Source organism: Notothenia rossii, assembly GCF_949606895.1.
Source record: "Notothenia rossii genome assembly, chromosome: 8".
In the NCBI taxonomy this organism is placed as follows: Eukaryota; Metazoa; Chordata; class Actinopteri; order Perciformes; family Nototheniidae; genus Notothenia; species Notothenia rossii.
The window spans coordinates 57119101-57146702 of record NC_136906.1 but is presented as its reverse complement, the minus strand read 5'-3'; the positions used below and the strand labels follow the sequence as shown (position 1 = coordinate 57146702).

Below are 27602 nucleotides of genomic sequence, written 5' to 3'. Positions count from 1 at the left end.
CCCCCACCCCGTTGACAGTTCACGAGCGTGCCCCCTCGACTTGATCTACCACATCAGTCATCAATTAAGGACGCACTTTACAGTAGGGCTGAACGATTAATCGATTTTAAACCGCAATCGCGATTTGAAATGATGCGATTATCAAATCGCAAAGCCTGCGATTTTTTTAAACTTTTTTTTTTTCACAATTTTTTTTTTTTTCTTCTTGTGTGTCAGTCATCCACACCAATCAGAAGTGCTGTGCTCCACATGTACCAGCCATTGCTAATCAATCAGAAGTGGCCCATGATAGAAGGTGATAGACAGATTGATCCAATCACCTGCAAAGTGCTTTTGAAAGTGCCTGCCCTTTCAGGGTATATGCAGGAATCCTGAGGTCAAATTTAATACCTTTAAGACCTTTTTTAAGACCCTTTCCATACATTTTAAGACCTCATCGCAATTTTGAGTTCTAACCGGTTACATTGGCGACACACTTTACCTCACATTTACTATATTGATTGTAAGATAGCACAACTAAACAGAGTGCAGACAGACTACTGAAGCCTCCTTTCCACATGAACTTCAACCTCTCCGTGAAGGTCAGGTTTAATGCAGTATGCTGCTTTGTTGCTTCTGTACTCTGTGCTCTTTCATTCCAGTAAAACTCCTCAGAAACTATTAGAAACGAGTATTTGACCAATAAACAAAACAATTGACAAAACTTTGAACTATGAAATATATTAAACTTTGGTGAGCTTCAGCGGGGTAATGCCATATAGGAGCTCCCTAACAAATACCCAGGGGTTAAATTGGGCTGGGGCTGTCCGGGGCTAAGCCCTGGCACATAGGACGATGCTCTGACGTCATCACCCTCACACATTTGTCGTATGTTTACAAAAAAGGATATATATGTTAAGACTTTTCTCGTTCTTAATATAGACTATAGTTAGGGTCAATATGTGTTGACTTTACTTTAAAATAGCAGATCTCTGTGACCGGATATAGTTTTGCTTGGACCCCGGCCCCACGAGGACGCATACGGTAAAACACATACGCAAGCGCAAAAAAGTCTTCCGTTCACACGCATTCGATTCATTAACGTGTCCGTTCACACTAGACTGCTGGAAATGCTGTAGTACATATGCCAGGCCTGTAAGTGGCGCTGCTCCCGCCACAAAATACACCAAAAGCAGCGAAGAAGACCCCGGAGCATGGTTGCCATGGGTGCCCTTCTGTTTATTCTCCGCGGTGGACGGCGTGTTCTCCTGCTGTATATCTCTCAGATAGTCCACCAGCAGATGAAAAACACCCACCTCTCCGCCTCTTCCAAGGAACGAGGGGACCGTGCGGCAGTTTCCATAAAAAAAATTCAGCTGGTCAACATGTCCGTTAAAGTTTAAATCTTCCGTACAAAATTAGAAAAGTGCCGGTCAGAGGTCTTCTTTGTTAATTATTGAGCTTTAAAACAAATTGATAACGACTCTGTTCTCTGTATAATAATATAATAATATTTAATAAACAGTGCCTGCCTCTCTTTTCCTCCCCCTCTTCTGACAGCCCAGCAGCAGCAGGAGACGTGGGGAGAGGGAGACGGGGCTATTTCATCGTTTTCAGAAAATGATCATATAGGGCTTACACACGTAGCCTTTGGACCCCCCAGAGCGTTGCGTATGCCAGTCTACCCACCTTGGGACCTGGGACCCGTTATCTTTACCGTAGTCGTTTAGTGCCCCCCCCCTCCCCCCCGGAGCGGAGCAAGGCAACGAAACTTAAAATAATAAGCAGCATTTTACGGCGCGCTATGCATGGGGCCGACTTGAGGGGGTTTCCCGACATGTCGTTTCAGTAAATTAAAAGGGTGTTTCATGTTGTCGTTGCTGTGGGACTTCTTAATACCTTGGAAAATGCCGTTTAATACTTTTTAATAGCCTTCATTTTTGCTAAATTGATTTATTAACTTTTAATACTTTTTGAGACCCCGCGGACACCCTGCCTTTCCAAATGGCTTCCAATGGAGCTTTCCTAGATGGTTTGGTGAAACAAACCATCTGAGTCATGTTAGTGATGCTCCATCACATGTTTCTATTACAGGGTGAATCTTAAACTGAAGCTTGACTTTAAAGCAACCCAACGGAAGTTTCATGTAAGTTTAGTTCTTTCACTCGTAGCTCAGGCTGCGGGGGTGCTAGAGATGGGAGTACGTTGATACGACCTTCCTAGCCGGAGTTATTGCCGCATTTTACAATAAACTTTCGTTGGGTCGCTTAAAACAAATGTCGCAATTAGATTTTTTTCCCAAAGTCGTGCAGCCCTACTTTACAGTGCAACGGCCTACTCAACCAGCTTGCAAAGACACAAAGATATAACAGATGCCATCACGTTCTACATAGCTAAAAACCAGGGGTTTAAGCAACTGGTTAACACTACAGTATGGACAAGCGTTACGCGATGCCATCTCGGCATCATTTCACCAGATCTGCACTGCGTGCCCTATATGACAAATGCCGTGGGGAAGTTGAAAAAGATGTGGCTTCAGCTGAATACTTTGCAGTTGAGTTATACTTAAAGTTCAGGGTAATCAACTGCTAAAAAGATAGTTTATATATATATATATTTTTAAGTTCTATAAATTGATGTTTTCAAAGTCAATGAATAAATCTTATTTAATAATCGTGATATCAATATTGACCAAAATAATCGTGATTATGATTTTAGCCATAATCGAGCAGCCCTAGTTTATAGCACTTACCAAACCAAATGTTTGAATTTGGGCTCATATTGCATATACAATATGTAAACATTATGCCAAAATGAACGGGCGAAGCCTAAAAAAGGTGTTTAACCCAACAATCAAATATAGCAAACAAAATATTTTGGGATGTCAAACCTGAACATTTGTCTTCATGAAGAGCCAGAGTCTCTTCTCCAGTCATCAAGTCATCCTACAAGAGAACAGATTATCCATCACTGACCAGCACACACTGTCACTGATGTCAGACTAGTTATTTGTGCAGACTTCGATTATATACTCTGCAAAAGAAAGAAAAAAACATAATCCAAAATACTGTATTTTCACAACATTACCTCAACATGTGTGGCAACACATGGCAGCTCTTCCTCTGAGACACCATCTGCCACAGTGTCAATCTCCCACCCTGAGGGAGCATCTATGGGGATTTCAAGATAATGTTGTTTCAGTGCATTTAGTATCACAAATTAAACTTGTTTCAGCTATGAAAACTCATTCTCACAGGCACAACCTTTATTAGGAAGGAAGGGCTGAAACAGCAATTATTTATTTATCCATTAATCTGACAAATATTTCATTAATTTTTTGTTTTGTGTATATAAAAGTCTACCGCAGATTCGCAAGACCAGGTTTTGTCAGTCAAAAGCTCAAAAGATATTAAATATAAAAACAATTACAACAGGAAGAAGCAGGGTTCTTTCTTATTTCATTTAATATTTTTTATATTATTGTGATATTTTCTGACTTCTTTTAATTCATCATCTGTAAAGCAATTTTATTTTTAATAACCTAAAGCTACTATCATGTCAGATTAAGGAATCCCTCACCAAATGCTGGAAGCACACAGGAGGGCAGCATCAGTTCAGCCTCAATCTACAAAATCCCAAAAGTTAAAAAGCAGAGAAAGAAAACAATTAGGAACAACAGAAGAGGATAAAGGAGATTTTTATCTTGGGTCCTTTTATGCCGTAACGTGATGTACCTGCTTCACATATTCAGAAATGTCAATATATGTCTCAAGCGGGTCAAAGTTTTCCTTGCGACGAACAGCTTCACGAGAAACCTTTAGAAGAACACAACTAGGGTTGGGTATCGTTTGAATTTCCACGATTCTGATTCTACTTTTCGGTTTCCGGTTCTTAACGGTTCTCAATTCCGATTCTTTGAGGGGCAGGGTAAAAAAATGATACATGGTTCTTCCACCAAAAAGATTAAATGCAGGGTATATGCAGGAATCCTGAGGTCAAATTTAATACCTTTTAAGACCTTTTTTAAGACCCTTTCCATACATTTTAAGACCTCATCGCAACTTTGAGTTCTAACCGGTTACATTGGCAACACACTTTACCTCACATTTACTATATTGATTGTAAGATAGCAAAACTAAACAGAGTGCAGACAGACTACTGAAGCCTCCTTTCCACATGAACTTCAACCTCTCTGTGAAGGTCAGGTTTAATGCAGTAAGCTGCTTTGTTGCTTCTGTACTCTGTGTCTTTCATTCCAGTAAAACTCCTCAGGAACCATTAGAAACCAGTATTTGACCAATAAACAAAACAATTGACAAAACTTTGAACTATGAAATATATTAAACTTTGGTGAGCTTCAGCGGGGTAATGCCATATAGGAGCTCCCTCACAAATACCCAGGGGTTAAATTGGGCTGGGGCTGTCCGGGGCTAAGCCCTGTCACATAGGACGACGCTCTGACGTCATCACCCTCACACATTTGTCATATGTTTACAAAAAACGATATATATGTTAAGACTTTTCTCGTTCTTAATATAGACTATATTAGGGTCGATATGTGTTGACTTTACTTTAAAATAGCAGATCTCTGTGACCGGATATAGTTTGGCTTAGACCCCGGCCCCACGAGGACGCATACGGTAAAACGCATACGCAAGCGCAAAAAAGTCTTCCGTTCACACGCATTCAATTCATCACGTGTCCGTTCACACTAGACCGCTGGAAATGCTGGAAACGCTGTAGTACATATGTCAGGCCTGTAAGTGGCGCCGCTGCCTCCCGAAATACACCAAAAGCAGCGAAGAAGACCCTGGAGCATGGTTGCCATGGTTGCCCTTCTGTTTATTCTCCGCGGTGGACGGCGTGTTCTCCTGCTGTATATCTCTCAGGTAGTCCACCAGCAGATGAAAAACACCCACCTCTCCGCCTCTTCCAAGGGACGAGGGAACCGTGCGGCAGAGTTTCCGTTAAAAAAAATGTTCCACCGGTCAACATGTCCGTTAAAGTTGAAATCTTCCGTACAAAATTAGAAAAGTGCCGATCAGAGGTCTTCTTTGTTATTTATTGAGCTTTAAAACAAATTGATGACGACTCTGTTCTCTGTATAATAATATAATAATATTTAATAAACGGTGCCTGCCTCTCTTTTCCTCCCCCTCTTCTGACAGCCCAGCAGCAGCAGGAGACGTTGGGAGAGGGAGGCGGGCTATTTCATCGTAATCAGAAAATGATCATATAGGGCTTACACACGGAGCCGTTGGACCCCCAGAGCGTTGCGTATGCCGGTCTACCCACCTTGGGACCCCACCTTGGGACCCCACCTTGGGACCTCCCCCCCACACAGAGCGGAGCAAGGCAACGAAACTTAAAATAAGAAGCAGCATTTTACGGCGCGCTATGCATGGCGCCGCCTTGAGGGGGTTTCCCGACATGTCGTTTCAGTAAATTAAAGGGTGTTTCATGTTGTCATTGCTGCGGGACTTCTTAATACCTTGGAAAATGCAATTTAATACTTTTTAATACTTTTTAAAAGCCTTAATTTTCGCTAAATTGATTTATCAACTTTTAATACTTTTTAAGACCCCGCGGACACCCTGAAATGTATTCGAGAAACTTTTACACAGTTTAGTTTACAGTAATATTCACATTAATCAGTCTGTTTATATTCACTGCTATGTAACTGTAACCTGAGAACCACTGAAGCTACAACAGTGCAACAGTCCCAACTTTTAAAGGAACCCCCCCCATTTAAAAACAGTTCTTGTTCAGAAAAACAACCATACCTGCTCTCAGGCATACCGGGAAGAAATGTTTGAACATTTTAAAGTAAAATGCTTCAATCTGGTGCACTTTAAGCAGAATTACTAGAGACTAGATCTAGGGGGTACAACTCTAACTAGGGCTGTCAAGTTAACGCAACATTTTTTTAACGCCACTAATTATTTTAACGCGATTAACGCATGTGTATTTTTTGTCCTCGGCCGCCCCGTAGTTTCAGAGCGCATCGAGTTTAAATTACCATCTACAAGCTGATGCTGACAGCCCAGCTCCTGCCGTCCGGCCGCTTGCGGCAGACCACACTTCCACGCTCACCGGACTGGCCATCGGGAGGACCGGGAGGGTGTGTGTATGTGTGGCGCGAGAGAAAGACCTTACGTGTATTGTTGTTAGCATCTGGTGCTAGCTAGCTGCGCTAACAGATATAAGGAGCTGTTTAAATGAAAACAGAGGAGTGACATTTCGCCGACAACTGCGCCGAGCACTTAACTTTATGTAGGTGGGACATTATGGGAAAAGTCACACTCAAGTCACACTCAGTGCACGCAACATGATTGCAGCGTCCAGGCAGCTCCTGTTCGAGCATATGCCTTGAGTTGCACCACACACACACACACACACACACACACACACACACACACACACACACACACACACACACACACACACACACACACACACACACACACACACACACACACACACACACACACACACACACACACACACACACACACACACACACACACACACACACACACACACACACACACACACACACACACACACACACACACACACACACACACACACACACACACACACACACACACACACACACACACGTAATGTTCAGAGGTTGTTGTGTTTAACATTCATGAGAATTTTTGTCATTGTTCAAATGATAATAAACATTTGCATAAAGCATATTTGTCCACTCATATGTTGATAAGAGTATTAAAAACTAGAAAAATATTCCTCTAAGGTACATTTAGAACAGATAAAAAATTTGCAATTAATTTGCGATTAACTATGGACAATCATGCGATTAATCGCGATTAAATATTTTAGTTGACTGACAGCCTAAACCCATATGAAAAAGATCGGTTTACATTTTAATAATTAAATAAGTATGTGAACATAACCAATAACCTACCATAGCCAATAACAAATACATGTAATATATTTTATTTTTGTTGTTCATTCATATCTTATTTTACCATTTTATTTATGCATATTTTTTTATTTCCAGTTTAAAACGATATGTCTGGTTTACTGTCCTATAGTATACATTGGAATGATTTCAAACCTGTTTTATCCCAATAATTATAAAGGAGTGCCTTGGAAATATGTGTTTACAAAAATTGTGATCACAACGTTTGAGACCCACTGAGATAACTTAGACCAGTGGTTCTCAAAGTGTGGGGCGCAGAGGCATGACAGGGGGGGCGCGAGGGACCAGGAGGAAAAATGGTTAATTAAAAAAAATTGTTTAAAAAGAAGAAAAATAAATCATATTTTGAAAGATTATTGATTCGAAAAAAATATACAGGACTATTACGTCTGGGTCTCTGTGTTTCATTAAAGCTCGGCTCTGCGTGTGTGTGGAACGAGCCATTTTGTGTGCGTGTGCGAGCGAGAGAGAGAGAGCGCACCGGTACCGGAGATCGTTGATGTTAGCTTCTGGTACTAGCGAGCTACGCTAACGGATATAAGGAGTTTTTTCAACAACAAAGTGGAGGAGAGTCCTCTTCTGTCAGACTGAGAGACTCAGTGAGCTAAAGGACTCTCTCAGTGTGTCTCAAACGTTTTGGTCACCATTAATGTAAACAATTATGTCCGAGGCACACGTTTATATGATCATTATAGTTATAAAAAAATAAGAGAATAAATTAACAGGTATGAAATAATATGACATTAAAAAATGAATAAAGTTTAAAATGGGAGTGATTTGTAAAATATCCATAAAGAAATAGTAAATCTGTTTACAGTTCTGTGTTGAGAGATGTATCCATAGATCTCTTCATTTTGCTCTCAAGGTGCACCAGATTGATGCTTTTAACTTCAATATTTAAAAATCTTCCCGGGGGAGCTTGCCCCCGGACCCCCCTATGTGAGGTCCACACACCACCTATAAAGATAGCACTTTAACCTTGCTTACACCTATATGCCGTGAGCTGATTATCGAGCCTTCATTGTAACAGTCGCGGGTACATTGTGTATATGCGTGGGGATTGTTGCAGTAGAAAATTCCACTGTAGCGACCGGTACATTAATGGGAAACCCTAAATGTTTGAGCACCCTCAATAAAACGTCAAGCTACCCCACAGCACCCCCAAAATAAATCTCTGGCGCCGCCACTGAGCCTGACTATTTGTGTTGGGGGGGCCCCGACTTTTTTTTTTCTCCAAAGGGGGGGGCCTGACAGAAAGAGTTTGAGAACCACTGACTTAGACTAAAGTGAACTATCTAAAGAAGGGGTGCCCACACTTTTTTGGCTGGTGAGCTACTTTTGAAATGACCAGCTCACCGAGGTCTACCAACCAAAAATAAAATCCCAAATTGCAAGGGTTGCTGAATAACACGTTTTATTTATACATGGGATAACTACAATAGGGCTGCAACGAACGACTAATTTGATAATCGATTAATCTATCGATTAATGAAACGATTAATCGACTATTCGGACTATTACTGCCTTGCACAATTTCTCAAACAATTGTTTTAGGCATGTGGAAACTAACAATGAAGACAATAAAGTTGAATACTTGATTCAAAAATACATATATTATTAAATTAACTTAAATTGTGAACAAAATTAACATTGCTTTTTATTTAAATAAAATAAATAATATTTCACATCAAAAGAAACAACAATGTTTTAACAAATCATATTAAATAATCTGATGACAGAACTGTAAACAGAATAGCTGAAACTTTAACAAAATAAAGAGTAACTCCTCATTAACCAATGTTTGTATAATTGAGTTAACTCCGTGTGTTGCTGCTAGCATACATAACACCTGACGTGGAAACGTTACTCGTGGATGATGGGGCTACAGAGCTACTCGAAAGACAGTCGAACCCGGTGCATTCCTCCGTCTGAATGTGGTGCACTTTTGCTAAATGTTTAGACAAATTGCTTGTGTTACCGCCCTTACATGCTCAACACTCTTCGCAAGGAGCATTGTCCACCTCAAGACGGGTAACATTTAACCACACCTTGGAGCGCTTCTCTCCGCCATCTCCTCCGTGTGTTGCTGCATGTAGCAGCCGCGTGTGTAAACTGCCCCGCCCCCTCGCACACAGACGGGAGAGAGAGATCTGTTCTGGATTGGAAAGGTCGAAAATACACCGACCATAGACGCATTTGTTTGTCTTTTTGCATGTTAGAAACGAGTTGGCGACACTAAGACGGCGAGATAAGGTTTTTGTAGCAATAATACATGACCTTTCTCTTTCTAAACTTGCTACTCGGAGGGAAGTCGCTGTCATATGCCTTGTGAACACTCCGATAATGCCTCTCCACATTACCTTTCTTTGGCAGAGCGACGCTTGCTTTACAAATAAGGCAAATAACCTTTGAATGTGACAACACAAAAAAATATTCTTCCTCCCATTCTGGGTGGAAGTGGTATGTCTTTAGCTTTTTGCTCGGTCCCGCACTCATTTTGTTGTTTGTCTCTTTAACTTAATTTGAGTTTTCCGGGCACTTGACTGATTTTGTATCGCTTTGCATTCTGGGTTAACAGACTGGAAAGCGATAGGTTGCTTTTTCTGTCAATCAAGTAAACTCCTGAATTAAGTGGCAGGGAGGCCAAGGGAGGAGGGATCAAAACCTGTTTTGTGTATTTTAAGGGAGCTGGATTTTTAATTTTTTTTTATGAATGACTCGCGATCTACCAGCATTGCCGGTCGACCGCGGTCGACGTACTGGGCACCTCTGATCTAAACACTCAAGAGTCCTTTACCTCACTGAGCTGTAGTTATTCGCCTCTCAGTCTGACTGGAGAGGACTCTCCCTCCACATCATTGTAGAAACATCTTCTTCTTCCGTTAGAGCAGCGAGCACCAGATGCTAATAACAACAGCGCTGGTACCAGTGCACCCTCTCTCTCTCCCTCCCTTGCTCGCTCCCACGCTCTCACTTTGGCAGTGAACTGCGGGTGCCAGATAAGCCAACATCCCCCATTTTCATCACTTACAGCGCCCATCGTACAGGGCAAATGAAAAGTGTAACCGGGATGAAAAGGGTGTTACATTTACTTAACTATGAATGTTGTTACATCAAGGCCGAAAATTAGGATGAGCACCAACGGTCAAAACATTTTTTTTTTCTCCCAGAGCTGTCAGCGCAGCGCCTCCACAGATCTGGCGCACTAGGCGAACATCTATAACGCCAGTGCGACGGGCCGGCCCTGGTCTCAGGTTACGCTGTAGGAAGTGTCGGTACAACGCTACATTTCCCGCCCCGCCGCAGTCATACAGTAGGCTACGGAGAGCGGCGAGAAACATTTCCTCAGGCATCGAAAAGCGGAACCGAAATTCACATGTCTAAATAATGCCGTTGGAATCAAAATGTCGGAAATGGTTCTCGGTACCCAACCCTAAACCAGAGTTCCCGTTAGAATATTTTTTCGCCGGTCAACATGTCCGTTAAAGTTTAAATCTTCCGGACAACATTTGAAAAGTGCCGGTCAAAGCTCTTCTTTGTTATTTATTGAGCTTTAAAACATTGATATGATTCGATATTAAACAAACTAATTATAGTAGATTAACTATTCAAAAGTGTACAGTAATTTACAATAACACGGGAATAATAAACGGAGCGCTCTCTCCCTCTCGGCCGCCAGTATCATGCAGCTCGCGGATCAGTAATGAGTGACCCGACAGTAAAGATAAACATATCTATAACTAGATTAGGTAGTTTGAGAGGTAATTAAAATAGCTACGTGTGATATTCTAACCTGAAGTGTGTGTTTTGTTCTGCTCACCGCTGCAGTTGATCATGCAGAGCTGCGTGTCGACTCGTCAGCAGCAGCTGATCTCTCTCTCCCGTCAGATTAGACTTTACTCGCGTTTATGTCCATATCGATCAGATCTAGCTAATGATAGGACTACCTGCTTATCAAGACACCTAAACAATAAGCGTCGCTATGCAACCGGGTGAGACCGCAAAGTATAGCGCAGCATTATGCATTTGTTTACATGCCCACCGGAAACCCGAGGCATTACCAACAGATCAACGCACAATCAACCCATACAGGACATCTCTTTCTCCACATTACGTTTAGACATTAGAATTGACTATTCTTATGTGTCACATACTCTTTTGTCTGTCACATACTATTCTTGTCTGTCACATAAGTGGCGCAACTGATGCGGTATTGCATCACTGCATTAGATTTAATCAAGTCTATGTACTCAAGTCAAGTGTACTCATGTCAGTGCTATATATAAAAGCACCTTCCAGGGTTCCTGCAGGTTTCGCCAACTCAAATGTAAGACTTTTTAAGACCTTTTTAAGAGCACTTTGAATAGAATTTAAGACCTATTTCACGGCAAGAAAGCATGAAGAAAAATTGCTATGAAAGAAGAAATACGTCCCATAATTACTTACAAAGTGAATGTATTCATGTTCAACATAAAAACACTGAACATAACAGCATAACAGTAAAGAACTGTGTTAGCCAAAAAGTGTGCTTGTGTGTCTTCGGGCTGTGCAATTAATCGTATTTTAAATCGCAACTACGATTTTGGCCTGCCACAATTACAAAAACAACATAATCGAAAAAAACAATTATTTAGCTTTGCTAGGTTGTGACAGTGACAACATATTTAATCTAATTAATTTGAGTCTAATTTATATTTATTTATCATATTTCTATATGTTTAGTAGCTTGTGGAAGTGCGCTCCAAAATATTTGTTGATCTTGTTTATTGGTATTTATTATTTTGATATTATTTATTTAAATATATCATTTATTTAATTCATTTTTGTATTGCTTTTTCAGTTGAATTATACGTTCAGGGTAATCAACAGTTAAAAAGATAATCTTCAAATTATTATTTGTTTTAAAGTTCAATAAATGGATGTTTTCAAAGTCAATGAATAATTGTATTTAATAATCGTGATATCAATTATTGACCAAAAAATAATCGTGATTATGATTTTTGCCATAATCGAGCAGCCCCCCCGTGTGTGTGTGTGTGTGTGTGTGTGTGTGTGTGTGTGTGTGTGTGTGTGTGTGTGTGTGTGTGTGTGTGTGTGTGTGTGTGTGTGTGTGTGTGTGTGTGTGTGTGTGTGTGTGTGAGAGAGAGAGAGAGAGAGAGAGAGTAACAAGAGCTAAATTCAGAGCTCTGCTGCCTTGGCTACAATCTTTCATCATTGCTGTTGTATGATTGGTGTTTAACAACGGTATTTAGCGTCTACAGCACCTCCGCTTTTAGGGTTGACGTAGACCCAAACGTCGCCCGGAGGTCCCCCGGTGTTGTTGCGGTAGCTGCTGCACTAGCTAACGCTAAATTAGCTAACGCTACATTAGCAAAACAAAAACTGATTTATTTTTGCAAAAGGTGCAGCGGGCTTCAAACACGTTCCCCTCCACTGGTTTCAACCAAGCACTACATTTGATGTTTTCCAACCAAATACGGTTGACCTTACACTTCTCCATATTTATTTGTAAGTAGATTCGAAGAGACATGAGTTTCTGACTGCCGCTAGCTGAAGCTTGGTTGCTAGGTTACTAGCTGGGTGTTCTCCGATAAGGGGCCGGGGGAAACAAAGTTAGTGATTACTGGTTCCATGTTGATTTATTTCAATACAAATTGTTTGGGGGAACTGAAAGGCTCTTACCGTACTGGTTACTTTGCAGCCCAGACATTTTATCCAAAACACATTTTAGACGCGATCGCAACACAGAAGTACCTTTCAAATCCGATCATTTTTAAGACCTTCTAAATCATATTTAAGACTTTTCTTATTTTTTTGGTCATATTTAAGACCTTTTTAAGGCCTTAAATTCAGATGATCAAATGTAAGACTTTTTAAGACCCCGCGGGAACCCTGACCTTCATACATACTATTATTTTTTCACATCATTTACCATTTTCACTTTTGTCGTACTGGTAGAATAATTTCCCCTTGCCTTTGTAACCTTGCCCCCATCTCCTTCAGTTGGACCTGGAAATACATTAATAAAAAAAAGGGACATTATTACCTTCACATAATAACAATTAACAGATGAAAAAAATATGTGAGATATTAATTTGTTACTTACCAGAACCAGTGTTGTTATTAATCTCTCCTGACAGAGACTCCAAGTCGGTAGTGGTTTTCTCTGACTCATCTATGGACTCCGTAGTGTTCTCACTAAGAAGTGGTGTACTGTATGTATTTGTTAGTCCAACTGCAGGTTGGTTTCCTGTCGTTGAGCTCTTCCACCAGGTTTTCAACGCCTCGTTTAGCACCTGGCCCTCACATTCCATCCGCACAAGGCATTTCACGTTTTCTCCTTCTCTAGTCACTCTGGTGACAGTCAGCTGTAGCACTTTGTCTGTTGTTAGTGCAGAGAACTCATCAAGTGCATTACTGTTCCAGGACCCGTGTAAGGCATCAAAGCCTTCCAGCTCGCACCTAAACGCCTGTGGAGGAGTTTCCATCAGCTCACAGGGCATTTCCCTTACATCTGCGTTGTTGATTTGGGACTTGTTTCCATAGTCTACAAAGACAACAGACAGCTCATCCCCATCTTTGTCAATGACCTGTGCACGGTACCAAAAAGCATCATCTGAAAATAGAGCAATACATGGGTTGCCAGAGGAAAGAGAGCTTGCGTCAATAGGTTTGTGATCAGCCGCATCCCCCACTTCAGAGACTCTTGATGTTATCTGATCAAGCTCTTCTGAGTCTGCAGGCTGACACCAAAAGGTTTGAACATCATCTATAGCAGTGACGTAGACCTCTAACTTTTGTCCTTCTGAAAAATCTAGTTGGTGGTAGCTTAGAGAGCAGGAGTTCAGCAATTTCTCAGAGTTTTCTGGCATGTTCCGAAGGTCGGAATCCTTGGAAGGTTTTTCCTTGACTTCCGGGATTTCCGCTGAACCTTTTGTAGGTACTTTACAAATGACATTTACGACGCTGTCTTCAAGACTGACTTCCCACACAGACCCTGACTGCCTGATGAACTGGCACTTGAGCGTCTTTTCTCCATTACCACCGATGTCTTCTTTGAAAGCTGACACCACTTCTGGGGCAAGCACATCCTCTTTTCCAAGACCTGTAGTCTCTCTCAGCAAACATTGTGTGCTGTACATGGGAAGCTGCAAGAAGGACTTATGGAGTCTGCCCATTTTTGAAATTGGAACCATTGCTGTATTTCCAAAGTCAATAAACTCGACAAGAGCCATTGTATTGCCATGGATCTCCCTCAGAACTGCTCGATACCATGAGGAATCATCTGCAAATTCCGCTAGCACAAGGTCACCTGGACTCATGTCTTTGAGGTTGTCGGTTTGGGGGACGGATTTGGGATCATTTAGCTTTTCCACAATGGAGAATATGTCATCCTCCTCACTGACAAGTTGGACATAGAAACTCAAAGGGCTGTTGCAGTGCGAGACATAAACATCCGCTTCCATACCTGATGTGATAGATTTTGTCGGCAGGTCTGCAAGTTTAGGGAATGTTTCAGTTTTGCTTTCCTTCTCAGGGTCAGGAGATTTGGACTTGATGACCTTCTTTGGTTTGCTATAGGCACATGTCGGCTCATAACCATTTCCTGTATCGTTTGGTGTCTTTCTGTCTGACTTTCTTAGGTGTGGAGGTATGTAGAGACTTTTGATCATCCGACAAGTTTTTGGTGAAGACTGAAGATTTATGTCAGCATCCCTCATTTGGCAGGCTGGTTTTGGGGCAGACACATTTTTGATGGTCGGAGTGTGATCTTCCATTTCTTCTTGTTTTGGGAAAATCTTTGCAGTCTTTTTGTCATAATTTGCTGAAGCCTCGTTTGCTCTCCAACCCCGGCGGACAACCACCCCTTCTGTTTGCATCTCAATCTGAAACATCTTCTTTATCTTTGAATTAACTTGAGCGTTTCCTTGATACAGCTCAACCAGCAATTTTCCATCTGGTTCTCGGGCCACCACTAATGCTCGAAATGTGCATTCTGTCGAACTTGTTTCAAACCAGCTGTTTGCCTTCCTGGGAACATCGCCAGGGATATCGGAGAGACTACACACAACTGCTTGCACAGGAACAGACATGATGTCAATAGCCTCTCTGGGAACAGGAAGCAAGTCTGATTGGTCCATCTCAATAGTGTCACCATAGTCCACAAACTGAACCAGAATTGCCGGCTGAGTGGCTTTGATCTGTCCCCTGTACCACTGTCTATCAGTGTACCTTGCAAAGCACAAAGTTCCAAAGGCTGTTGGGAGCTTTGCCTTCTCAAGCTGAAAACAGAGATTGTTCACTTTGATCTTGAGATCTTTCATCACATCAGCGTTTCTCTCGAGCTGGCAGTAGAACTGACCGACATTGTTTACAGATGTCACTGTGACCTGTTCCTCTGTTCCAGTTTTGACATTGTGCGTCGAGTAGTAGTATGTGTCCAGACGGAAAGAGGGCGAAGCAGCTTTTTTTGGAGGGGCACTTTTGACAAGATTTACCATACTTGTGCAGATGCTCTCAAAGGGAGTTTCTAGATCCACAATGTTGAAAAGAACCTTCTGCTCACTGTACATGACAGCATATATGGTGCACTTCAAAATCACAAAGTCGGATGCTGAAGTTTCCACAAAGCTGTGGAACCTTGCTACTGCTTCTTCGTTCCAGTCATTTATGGCAGACGTAGGGTCAACAGGGTTTAACAGACTGCATCGGAAAGCTTGGCCTTGCAGAACAAGGAATTGTGGGCTAATCCTCCTTAGGTCATGGAGGGGGACTGTATCCCTTGGGCCAAAGTCAACAAACAACACATCCACATCAGACGTTTTATGTTTGTGAATTACAAGGACCCTGTACCACATTCCATTTTCAGGATGGCGAGCTACACAAGCTGCTTCCACAAGGGGCTGAAACTCAGTGTCTGCATAATGAGCCTGTAGGTCACGCATGAGCACTTTCAAATGCCCTGCACTTTGAACCAGTTGGCACCAGAAGTTGTTTGGGCTTTCAATGTAGCACACACTGACATCAAGGACACTTCCAATGGGAAACATATGCTCCTTAAATTGAGAATTTCTACTTTCATACACAGCAGGGAGAACTGTGTTTTGAGACTGGAAAAGCATTTCTTTGCTCCTGTACCCTACACCCGAGAGGCTAGCATCTGTAAGTTGTGGGAGGATGGCAGGTTGCGTGGTCATTTGGTCTTTGGGCTGTCTCTGTGTTTCAGCCTTTTCAGCACGGCCAGAACAACACATCAGTGTGCTCAGATCTTTTTCTCCCTGTGCGTCAGGATTTGTTAGTTGAACAACATAGCCATCATCGTACCTTGATGTCACATGTACAGTCAGCTCTACATCTGTGACTGCTTTTATGAAAAACTCACAAGCACTTTGACTCCATCTTCCATCTTTTGGCCTGACACCAGCCAGAGTGCATTTCAGAGAAAGACATGGCAACTTTTTGAAATCATCAGGAAGGGTCCTGATGTTCCTCCTGTCAACCATTTCAGTGTTTCCATAATCAACAAAGAACACCTTGACCTGTATTTCACCAACTTCAGCCACAGTTGCTCTATAGAAGTCACCATCTTCTGACTTGGCAGCACAGAACAGCCCAACAGTTGGATTTGTCACCACATTTTTATTCACTGAATCTTTGTACAGATGGTAGATACCATCCATCAATTCATCCAACTCATTTGCATAGTTCTGTGTTTGGATCCAAAACTCTGATGGGTCAGATACGTGCTGAACAAAAGCCACATGGGAGGAGTTGAGAGAAAGGTCTTCAGCTGGCAACTTTTGTATGATTCCTTTCCCATCTTTGTGCTCTACATCCTGTCCAGGAGTTAGTATCTTTCTTTGATTTGTTTCTTGCTGAGCTGTATGCTTGCGGCTGTGTGCAGTGCTGATGGCATAATCTCCAAGTGTTTTCTCACTCTCCAGAAAACAGCTCTGATTGGAACCAAACAAGTTGTTAATGTTTGTGTTTTCATCCCCATACAGTGTGAGATAGTGAACGCCCTCGGAGATGCTTTGGTACTCAAATTTGGCAATCACCGTTTTGCACAAAAGAAGGGTCCTGAGATAGTCAATCTGGCCGGTTGTCCATCCACCCCCTTCGTCAATGATTCCATGGAGGGAACAGATGTAAGTCACAACGGGCATCCTGAAGAACTCTGCACCCAGAGGTCTAACATTCTCCACTTTAACAAACTGTTTTGTTCCATAGTCAACATTCAACACTTCTACCATTTGGTTGGACGGGAAGACCTGTTGTAAAACAGAGCGGTACCACCTGCCATCATTTCCTCGTGCAGCACATGGAAACCCAATCATTTCTGGACCTACAATGCAATTGGTTGTTCTGCCCTCACAGCAATGTGTGATCTGCCCTGAGAGTTTCTTTAACTCTTGTGAGAAAACCTTTAACTGGCAAAATATCCTCTGCGGATTTGTGACTTCTGTGACTATGACGGTCTCCACAGTTCCGTTCGGCAGCTCTGGATACAGGAAGACCTCTGTCTTGTGCAGTCGCTCACCTGCTTCAATCGGTATTTGAGTCACCGGAGACACTTCATCTGCATTTTGGGACTGCAGTGACGTGAGAACAAAGTCCTGAAACACATCTGGAGACAGCTTCCTGGCAATCCCCATCTCATACATTTGTTTGGAGATGCATGGAATGTGCAGGAGTAATGTTCTTTGTGGCACAAGTACGTCTTGCACATGCGCTTTCAGTGACTTACCGGAAAGAGATTCCAGAAATTCCAGAGCCACAGGAGACCATCTGTTCTGAAGTGAGAGTGGTAACACATTAGCTAGTACACAAAATGCCACTTTGGGTGGCAGCTGGTAGTGCTTCTTCCTACCCCATGCCAGCTTGTTTCTGGTGGTGTTAAATGTCATCCCTTTATCGATGAGAAACACACTGTAGATTGACCCATTCCTTGAGACAATGCGGGATCTGTACCAAGTAGCATCTATCTGAACCAAGCACTGGTCACTAGGATTTCCTTCAAACTCTTGAAATGAGTTACCAGGGCATTGGATTTCTTTGAAAAGGCACTCGTAATCTGCTGTCTTCTCTAGGTCAAATGTTCCCCATAATTCCACAAGAGCACAAAAGTGATTCAAGTGAACCTTGGTTATGAGAACAGTTACATCTGACCCTCTTGCAGGGAGTCCAAGGATTGAAGACATGTTGGCATTTTCATGAATCCCAGCTGCCCATGATTTGTCACCTCTCATCAACAAAGCCGCGTAAGCACTGGATGGATCTGGGAAACATAAACAGAAAACAAACATTGAAACTCAATCCTAGAATTATTGTTCCCCTGTATTTTGAAATAGAGATCAGATTTGGGAAAGCAACTAACAATTATCAATGAATACAATTCTAAATAATAAATTCTAAAACACTAAATAATAGCAACGAGTGAGTTTTACCCAATCAACACTCAAGATATTTAGTTATTTCACAAAAGAAAATACAAGCAGCAATCCTTAAAATGGAAGTGTAAGAAGGAAAACAAATTGTTTTACTTGGTGTAACACTTGCCAATATTTTTCTATTAATCTTCTAGTCTATAACTGGACAATTTTTCAAGTCTTACCACAACAAGGTATCCTTTTTTGTGCCGACGGTATTATATCACTGTATACAATAACGTATGGGATAAACGCAGAACATTCTCGCTTTTGACAAAGTGAACAAATCTTAAGAACATTTTTTTTTTTTTAAACAGATCTGTGTATTGGCTCCAAATAGGAACATCCTTAATATTAGGCTTGTTTGAGACGAGCGAGACCGACGCAGACCTGCGCAATTGCGATCGACGTCTTGCTAGTGCGTTGCATGATGATTAGTCATTTTGTCCGACTTGCTATGGAGGCTCGCCTACATGAGACGTTTAAATCTTGCGGGACAAAGATGCCCGCAGACTTGAGAGCGAGGCGCGACGAGGCAGCACAGTTTCTCTCCACGGGCTGCGGAAGCGAAATGCTTGATGGGAAACGACTCGCTGGTATCTCGAGCTGAGCGCTCATTGGTGGTTTTTACCCCGTGCTGGTGATGAAACTCTCCATTGGCTCGGCAAAAGTTTGTTGTTGTTTTGTGTCAGTTTTACGTCGCCACTTCCATTCAAATTTTTCATCATTGTTCCACAATGTTTATCATTAAATTAATATCTATATATTTTATACTATACTTGCATTGCTTACCGTTTTCATCCGTTATATATCTTAGCATATTCATACACACTGTTCATACTGCTCACAGGCTGCTGTGTATATCTAGTGTATTCATACCCCTCACTGTTTATTCATCATTCAATTCATTCTATATTTTATTCTGTAGATTGTGTACATTACTTTTCACTTTACTGCTTTTTGCACTCATGGTTAGAAGCTAAACTGCATTTCGTTGTCTCAGTACCTTTAATACGTGCAATAACAATAGAATTGAATCTAATCTTGAGTGTATTTACTTAGTAAATACAATGGGGCAAAAAAGTATTTAGTCCAACACCAATTGTGCAAGTTCTCCCACTTAAAAAGATGAGAGGCTTGTAATTTCCATCCTAGGTATACCTCAACTATGAGAGACAAAATGAGAAGGAAAAAAAAAAATCCAGAAAATCACATTGTCTGATTTTTAAAGAATTTATTTGCAAATTATGGTGGAAAATAAGTATTTGGTCAAGAACAAAAGTTCATCTCAATACTTTGTTATATACCCTTTGTTGGCAATGACAGAGGTCAAACGTTTTCTGTAAGTCTTCACAAGGTTTTCACACACTGTTGCTGGTATTTTGGCCCATTCCTCCATGCAGATCTCCTCTAGAGCAGTGATGTTTTGGGGCTGTCGCTGGGCAACACGGACTTTCAACTCCCTCCAAAGATTTTCTATGGGGTTGAGATCTGGAGACTGGCTAGGCCACTCCAGAACCTTGAAATGCTTCTTACGAAGCCACTCCTTCGTTGCCCGGGCGGTGTGTTTGGGATCATTGTCATGCTGAAAGACCCAGCCACGTTTCATCTTCAATGCCCTTGCTGATGGAAGGAGGTTGTCACTCAAGATCTCACGATACATGGCCCCATTCATTCTTTCCTTTACACGGATCAGTCGTCCTGGTCCCTTTGCAGAAAAACAGCCCCAAAAGCATGATGTTTCCACCCCCATGTTTCACAGTAGGTATGGTGTTCTATTTTGGTTTCATCTGACCATATGACATTCTCCCAATCCTCTTCTGGATAATCTAAATGCTCTCTAGCAAACTTCAGATGGGCCTGGACATGTACTGGCTTAAGCAGGGGGACACGCCTGGCACTGCAGGATTTGAGTCCCTGGCGGCGTAGTATGAGTATGAGTATGATGGTAGCCTGTGTTACTTTGGTCCCAGCTCTCTGCAGGTCATTGACTAGGTCCCCCCTTGTGGTTCTGGGATTTTTGCTCACCGTTCTTGTGATCATTTTGAACCCACGGGGTGAGATTTTACGTGGAGCCCCAGATAAAGGGAGATTATCAGTGATCTTGTATGTCTTCCATTTTCTAATAATTGCTCCCACAGTGGATTTCTTCACACCAAGCTGCTTACCTATTGCAGATTCAGTCTTCCCAGCCTGGTGCAGGTCTACAATTTTGTTTCTGGTGTCCTTTGACAGCTCTTTGGTCTTGGCCATAGTGGAGTTTGGAGTGTGACTGTTTGAGATTGTGGACAGGTGTCTTTTATACTAATAACGAGTTCAAACAGGTGCCATTAATAAAGTTAACAAGTGGAGGACAGAGGAGGCTCTTAAAGAAGAAGTTACAGGTCTGTGAGAGCCAGAAATCTTGTTTGTAGGTGACCAAATACTTATTTTCCACCATAATTTGCAAATAAATTCTTTAAAAATCAGACAATGTGATTTTCTATTTTTTTTCTCTCATTTTGTCTCTCATAGTTGAGGTATACCTAGGATGAAAATTACAGGCCTCTCATATTTTTAAGTGGGAGAACTTGCACAATTGGTGGCTGACTAAATACTTTTTTGCCCCACTGTGTCTGACATTAACGATTAAACACATTTGTGCATTCTTTATAAATGCAAACCGCGTCAAGCCGACTCCGGAGGTGGCGGTATGCACCTGAAAAGTTGTTTGCAATCCGCCAAAAAAAAAACAATAGAAGAAGAAGAATCCGACTCCGAGCTGTCCGACTTCAGGCAAGCTTTTTGAGACCTCCTCCGGCTGCGATCGGCTATTCTCGTCTACTTTCGAGGCGAGCCGCAGCTCGTCTCAAACAAACCTATAGACTTCATGCAGACAATGAAGACCACATAAAGAAAGGGTTTTTTAAATTGCTGCAGATCTCTAGACATCTCCATTAAGCAGAACTGCTCTGTGATAAACATTTATTTTCTAACAGTAGTCCAGAGGAGGAAGAAGTACTCTGATCCTGTACTTAACCTGTTATGCCCCAAGGTCCCCGCCGGCGGGTACTTTTTTCACGACACTGTGTCTCAGGGGATCTTAATATTTAAGAACCTATTAATGTGTTATACCAGATTAACGGGAATAATCTCAGCTACCTGACGATAAACCATTTTTACCAAAACAAAAGTCTCATAAGAAGCATCTAAATGACCCCCGAGCGAAAAATGCTAACCTATTACTGCACCGATAGCTCCCTTATTACTTATCCTAGGTGCACATCCAACACATCGCTTATGATTGCATTGCGTTATCAACAAGAACGTACATCAAAACAAGTGGCGCTAGGTAGCCCACAACGCTAACATGGCTTACCTTCGTCTTTGTCTGGTCTAAACTGGTCTTCAATGGCATTAAAACGATAAAAACGATGCTGTAGTTCATCCATAGGTTAATATCCAATGTGGCTGTGTCCCCTTTCAAATGTTCTGATAATCCATAAGCAATAAAACAGCTTTTCAGTTGCTTTATATCAGAGCAGGGATATTTCTCCCCTCTGCTGGAACCTAGCATGCGCAGAGACGCCACCTTTTTTTTTTTTTTTTACATGAGTGTGTGTGGGACGATTTCCCTTGGATTATATTGGCTCTAACTGTCAGAAAGAGATGTCACATGTCAAAATCAAACAAAGGGGGCCATAGATATGGAAAATCCACCCAAATGGCCCCAGAAGAGTTTTTGCTAAATCTGTCTAAAAAGGTCAAATATCACTTGTTTTGCATCAGTCTTGATACAGGGAACTTATTATATGTTGTACTTTGGATTCCTAAAGCGTTTAGTCTACTAACCCATCATCCAAGGTTAGTTTTCACTATAAGTACAAAAAAATTTTTGGACGGACACTATAATTTACAGTTTTTTACCATGTTCAATCTGAACTTTCTTTAAAATAAAAAACATCTATATTGATTCTGACCTTTACATCCAACTCACAGGTTTATCATTACTTTGAGAAAAAAGATTATTAATTTAACCCTTTTAGAAGGGAAGATATGGTCATTTGTTCTGGGAATGTCATTTTCGAGCCTGAAACAGGTTAAAGTAGGGCCATACCTATATACAGTGATGCAAACACAGGTATGGTGAAAAAAGAGAGAACTATTCAAAGCAGAAAGAAACAGTGTAATATACAGGGTTCTTACACCTTTTCCAAAGTCAAATTCAAGCACTTTTCAAGAATTTTCAAGGTGCATTCTCAAGCTTTTCAAGCATCTTACAGCTGTTGTAAATTACATATTTATATACACATACTCAAATGATTATTTCCCTACCTCACATTAAATCAGATTATCTTTATGCTATAAACAACCAAATGTGTGTTTCGTGATAGCATTCTATATGAGGATGAAAAATTAAAGAAAAGAAAACTAAGTTTAATATTTCAAAATGAGTGACCCATCTGTACGTAGACTGGGCCTCCCATATAACCTGGCTGAGCCAATATAAAACAATCAGCCAAATAACTTTTCAATACATTATTGATTACTATTTTTTAGGTACTTTTAGGTTGGCAGTAAACACAAGTCAGAGGTAAATGGTGTACTTTTCCTCCTCTACATGTATTTAATACCTTCAGTTACTTCACAGATGTGGATGAATGATGTGAAATATAATCAAATGTTAAATCAGACTTTAGTTCCACCTGGAATAAATCCACAAGCTACCCTGCAGTATACAAAGTCATTCAAACTAGCTGCACCTTTACCAGCTTTGAGAACACTTTCATGATCAATCATTATAAAACATATCATATCTATTATTCTGAAATGAACCAATCTGCACAATGACTACTTTTACTGTCGCTACTTTCACTAAATTTTGATGAGAATACTTTTCTACTTTCACTTGAGGAACATTTTGAATACAGGGCTTTTACTGTAACAGAGTATTCCTACACTCTGGTACTTCTAATTTTACTCAAGTACAACATCTGAGTACTTCTACTTTTACTCAAGTACCAGATCTGAGTACTTCTACTTTCACTACAAGATCTGAGTACTTGTACTTTTACTCAAGTACAATATATGAGTACTTATTCCACCTCTGGTAGCGTATTAGCCTGAATTGTAGCCACAAAATCACGCAGAGCTGCATAAAAATAGACTTACAATGGTAACAAGTGGAAAATAATATTTACAAATGTCAGTGTGAGAAAAAGTTTTTAGAGAGTACTTGTCCATGGACAAGTGAGTTTGGCAATTTACTTGTCCGAATACATTTTTCACTTGTCCAGAATGGAAAATATGGCAACACACATGCTGCAACCTGCCTGTGAGACAGAGTCCAACCACACATGTCCAACACTATAGGCCTAATAATAATAATACATTCTTTTCATAGCCTATAGGTAGGGCCCTATATTTTCCGCGATCGCGGAATCGCGGACGGAATCGCGGAAATTCCCGAAAAAAGCAGATAATCACGGAATTTGACATAATTAGACTGAAATGCTGTTTTCGTGAGGAAGTGAAACAAAAAACCTGGGAAAACTTTCCCGGGGGACGCTAATCAGCGTAACACACCCCTGCGTCACTGTCTCATGCGGTCCCGTCCCGCCACCCCCAACAAACACAAGTGAAATGCAAGCATGGCTGTCCCTCCGTCAGCTAAAAAGATACGGAATAGAGCTCCTGCGGATGATGTCACATATGCTGGTCACGTGACGAGAAACGAAGGGGGCAGCCATTTTGGCAGTAATCGCGTCAGTAAATTCATTGGCAGGCACTGGCAGACTGTCGAGGATGGTGGATAACTGCTGTGCACCAGGTTGCACAAATAGGCGTGGGAAGAAGAAAGGTGTATCTTATTATCGCATTCCAAAAGACGCGGAGAGGAGGGAAAAGTGGATCGCAGCGATTAAAAGAGCCAGGAGCCGTCTGAACAAGACTGAAAGATGGGACCCCCCGGCCGTTTGCTTTCGCTTATGCAGTGATCACTTCATATCAGGTGGGTGAAGGAATACAGTACAATGCTACAAAAAGTTTTCAAAAAGCAAAAATACAAACTAGTTTCAGACGCACTGCAGTAGCTATCCAAGCTAATAAACAAACATGCTAACGTGACACTGCCGTAGCTAGACAAGCTAATAAACAAACAATGCTAACGTGACACTGCCTATCAAACTGGAATAATTTAATACTTACCCTTGCAGTGATGATGCCGAAGTTTTTGGATGTAAGACTCCACAGTTGAATGTTGTTTACGAAGCCGGACTGACACCATTTGTAAGCCTCCAAGCTTTTGTAAGCTCTGAGGGAGTCTCCTGAGTACACTGATGGAAAGCTTACAAGATAGCTGTGGATGTCCGCGTAGCGCAAGTTGGGTACATCGTCTTCAGAGCAGGAGGTTATGCTCTTGAAAAGCACACCGGGTGCATTATATGGGTCGCTTATATTTAATCTTTCTAATTTTGTACTATAAAACCGAATTTCACTTGAATTAAAATGAGATGTATACTCGCACGGTAGGAAAACGCTGGCGCCGGTCGTCATGTTTACTGCCAAAATGGTGGCTGATAACCAAAAGTCACGTGACCGCAGGAGCTCTATACGGGGCTATCCGCTCAATCACGAGCAGAGCAGTTCCCCGCTGACTTCTACGTGTCGGGTGACGTGATGTATTGTAAATTTTGTCAACACTCTGTTGACTGGAAGCGCAAAAATACGTGCGATGACCACCTGTTATCCAAAAGTCACGTTAGGAACAGGGAAAAATAGCAAATACAAAACTCTCCTCACAGACAAGCGAGAGACACTCACTGAGCTCAACACAAAGAGGCTGGCAATCATGTATTTCAATGGCGATGTCTCTGCTAGGTGGGAAACTTAGAAGAGACAAGATACTTGCTCGCAAGGACTAAGTAGTCCTACAAGTTGGATATTTGTTCAGAGTCACTTTATATAGTTTGAAAGTTGTTTCATAACTCAGGAACTTCCTGCTACTTTTTTGCCTTGTTTTTGATGCACTTTATGCACTGTGGAAAATATATTTTAAATTTGATTTATGTTTTGAATGACTCTGAAATTGAGTGTTTTGTTTAAAGCTGTCATTTTTCACTTGAAGAAAAAAAAGGCTAATTGAGCGCTTTATTTTTTTTTTTAAATGTCATTTGTTTTCACTGGAAAGTTGACAGCTCATAAGCTAACTTTTGTTGAGCACTTTATTTTTTTAAATGCCATTTGTTTTCACTAGAAAGTTTACAGCTCAAAAGAAAACTTTTGTTGGAACTTGAAGTGCAATGTTTTGTTGCAAGTTTTTCAAGTAAATAAAGTATTGAGGGAATGTGCAATATTGTGTCGCCTCAATAAATGGGAGGTCATTTCTATTTAGTGTACATTTTATTTGAAAACATTAAAACACACCCTTTTTTGTGGTAAAATACGAGTAAATAGGTTAAAAAAACAGAATTCCAAAACATTAAAACGGAAAAAAACAGAATTCCAAAACATTAAAACGGAAAAAAACGGAAAAAACAGAATTCTAAAAAATTAAAACGGAAAAAACGGAATTTAGAAAGACACAAAACGGAATTTGGTGAAAATGAAAACGGAATTTATAGGGCCCTATATAGGCGTACGCTTTTCTACAACTTAAAGAAGCTTGTTGCATGCTTACACATGTCCTGCAATACACATGCTGCAGCTGCCCAGCTGCTCACTGTTTGTAAAAGTAAATAAATAGTATGTTCATTTCAATAATGTACTTTCTATACCCTGCTTCATAAACAATACTGACATCCCTGTGCTCCTCCGAGTCTGGGGGTCCGGGGATGTGAGGAAAACGCGAGGACACAGACAGGGAGGCTGTTTCACTTCATAAAGGAAATGGCGGTCAATATTAACAACACAGGAGCTAAAACGCTTAATAATCTTCATTACGTGTTAAAGAAAGAACATAAGAAAGTTTGACAAAGATGAGGCTGTTAAACGGGCAGCGGATCCGCTGTGTGTAGAAAGAGAGAGAGAGAGAGAGAGACGCTGAGCTGCAGCGATCAGCTGATCCGGAGCATAGAGAGAGAGAGAGAGAGAGCTGCGGTCCGCGGGGTTCGGCCTCGCGTCCTGTCCTCACAACTCTTATTAATCCCGGGACCTGACAATTGTTATTTGTTCCTACTCGGAACCGAGTTTTGCTTCCCAACCCTGCCACTGTGCTACACGTCCCGCCACGCCATGCCCCTGTCTCAGTACAGAAAGCGGCGAGATGCATTTCCTTAGGAATTGACAAGCAGAACCGAAACTAACATTTCTAAACGAACAATGTCGGACACGGACAATTTGCGAATGAGTTCTGCCTTTTGTAAACTTAATTTGTCAATAATTTGTCAATAAATGAGGGCGAAAAACGTCACTTGTCCACCGGACAAGTCAATTACAAGATCTACTTGTCCGTTATTGTAAATAATACGTCCCGGACGGTGGGACGTGTGCTTTTTCGCACACTGAATGTGTACAATGATTTGTAGGTAATTTTGACTACTCAAGACACCTGACTTATACATATTCAAAGGAAGACTGTGTTCATTCTACAATTACATGGGATTAACACTAGCACCGCCATCGGGTCAATTTCACCCACAGCTGTTTTTTTTTTATTGTATGTAACTTTTTTTCAATAAAATATTAAAATCTCCCAGTCCGCGACTTTTCCTGAAAGTGTGTTATGTAGCACCCTCTGTTGTTAAAAATTTTCAATATGAAGTCAGATTGAAGAAATCGCCCCAAAAATTGCCATTTATACCTATTTCCGCCAGCGGGTCATATTGACCCCACCCCTTTTCACGCTATTGATTTCGCGTGTAAACCATAGGTATAAACCTATGGTGTAAACATAAACATGACGTGTTGCTATAGCAACACCCTTTGTCTCCTGCGGTTCCTTATAGATTGAGAGATAGATTGAGAGAGAGGGAGAGAGAGATATAAAGATAGATATAGATAGATAGATAGATAGATAGATAGATAGATAGATAGATAGATAGATAGATAGATAGATATTGATAGTGACAGTCTGTAGTGAAGGAGCGCGCTGCGCAGCAAACAGCTGTTTGCTTTTCACCCAACAACGACAACCGCCTCACGAAACGCTATGTTGTAGTGTTAATAAACGAAACAATTTAACAAAATTGCTTGTCAAAATACCAATACCACAGGACCATTTTTTTTTTTAAGCAATATTTTTTTAGTGGCCCGAGCGGGCAAAT

General features: G+C 41.2%; 1 protein-coding gene across 2 annotated transcripts in view; it reads right to left on the bottom strand.

Moving 5' to 3' along the window:
* Positions 1-27602, bottom strand: part of tdrd6a (tudor domain containing 6a) — a 71109-nt gene that overhangs the window by 4747 nt on the left and 38760 nt on the right. Inside the window, exons 2-6 of one of the 2 annotated variants that reach the window (XM_079644281.1) lie at positions 13038-18209; positions 12864-12940; positions 3559-3604; positions 3067-3149; positions 2870-2924 (exon numbers count right to left, since the gene is read on the bottom strand). In XM_079644281.1, coding sequence (XP_079500407.1) covers positions 2870-2924; positions 3067-3149; positions 3559-3604; positions 12864-12940; positions 13038-18180 — 5404 coding nt within the window. In that variant the 5' untranslated portion in view covers positions 18181-18209. The remainder of the gene's footprint in view (positions 1-2869; positions 2925-3066; positions 3150-3558; positions 3605-12863; positions 12941-13037; positions 18210-27602) is intronic. The other variant, XM_079644282.1, reaches the window with a different exon arrangement.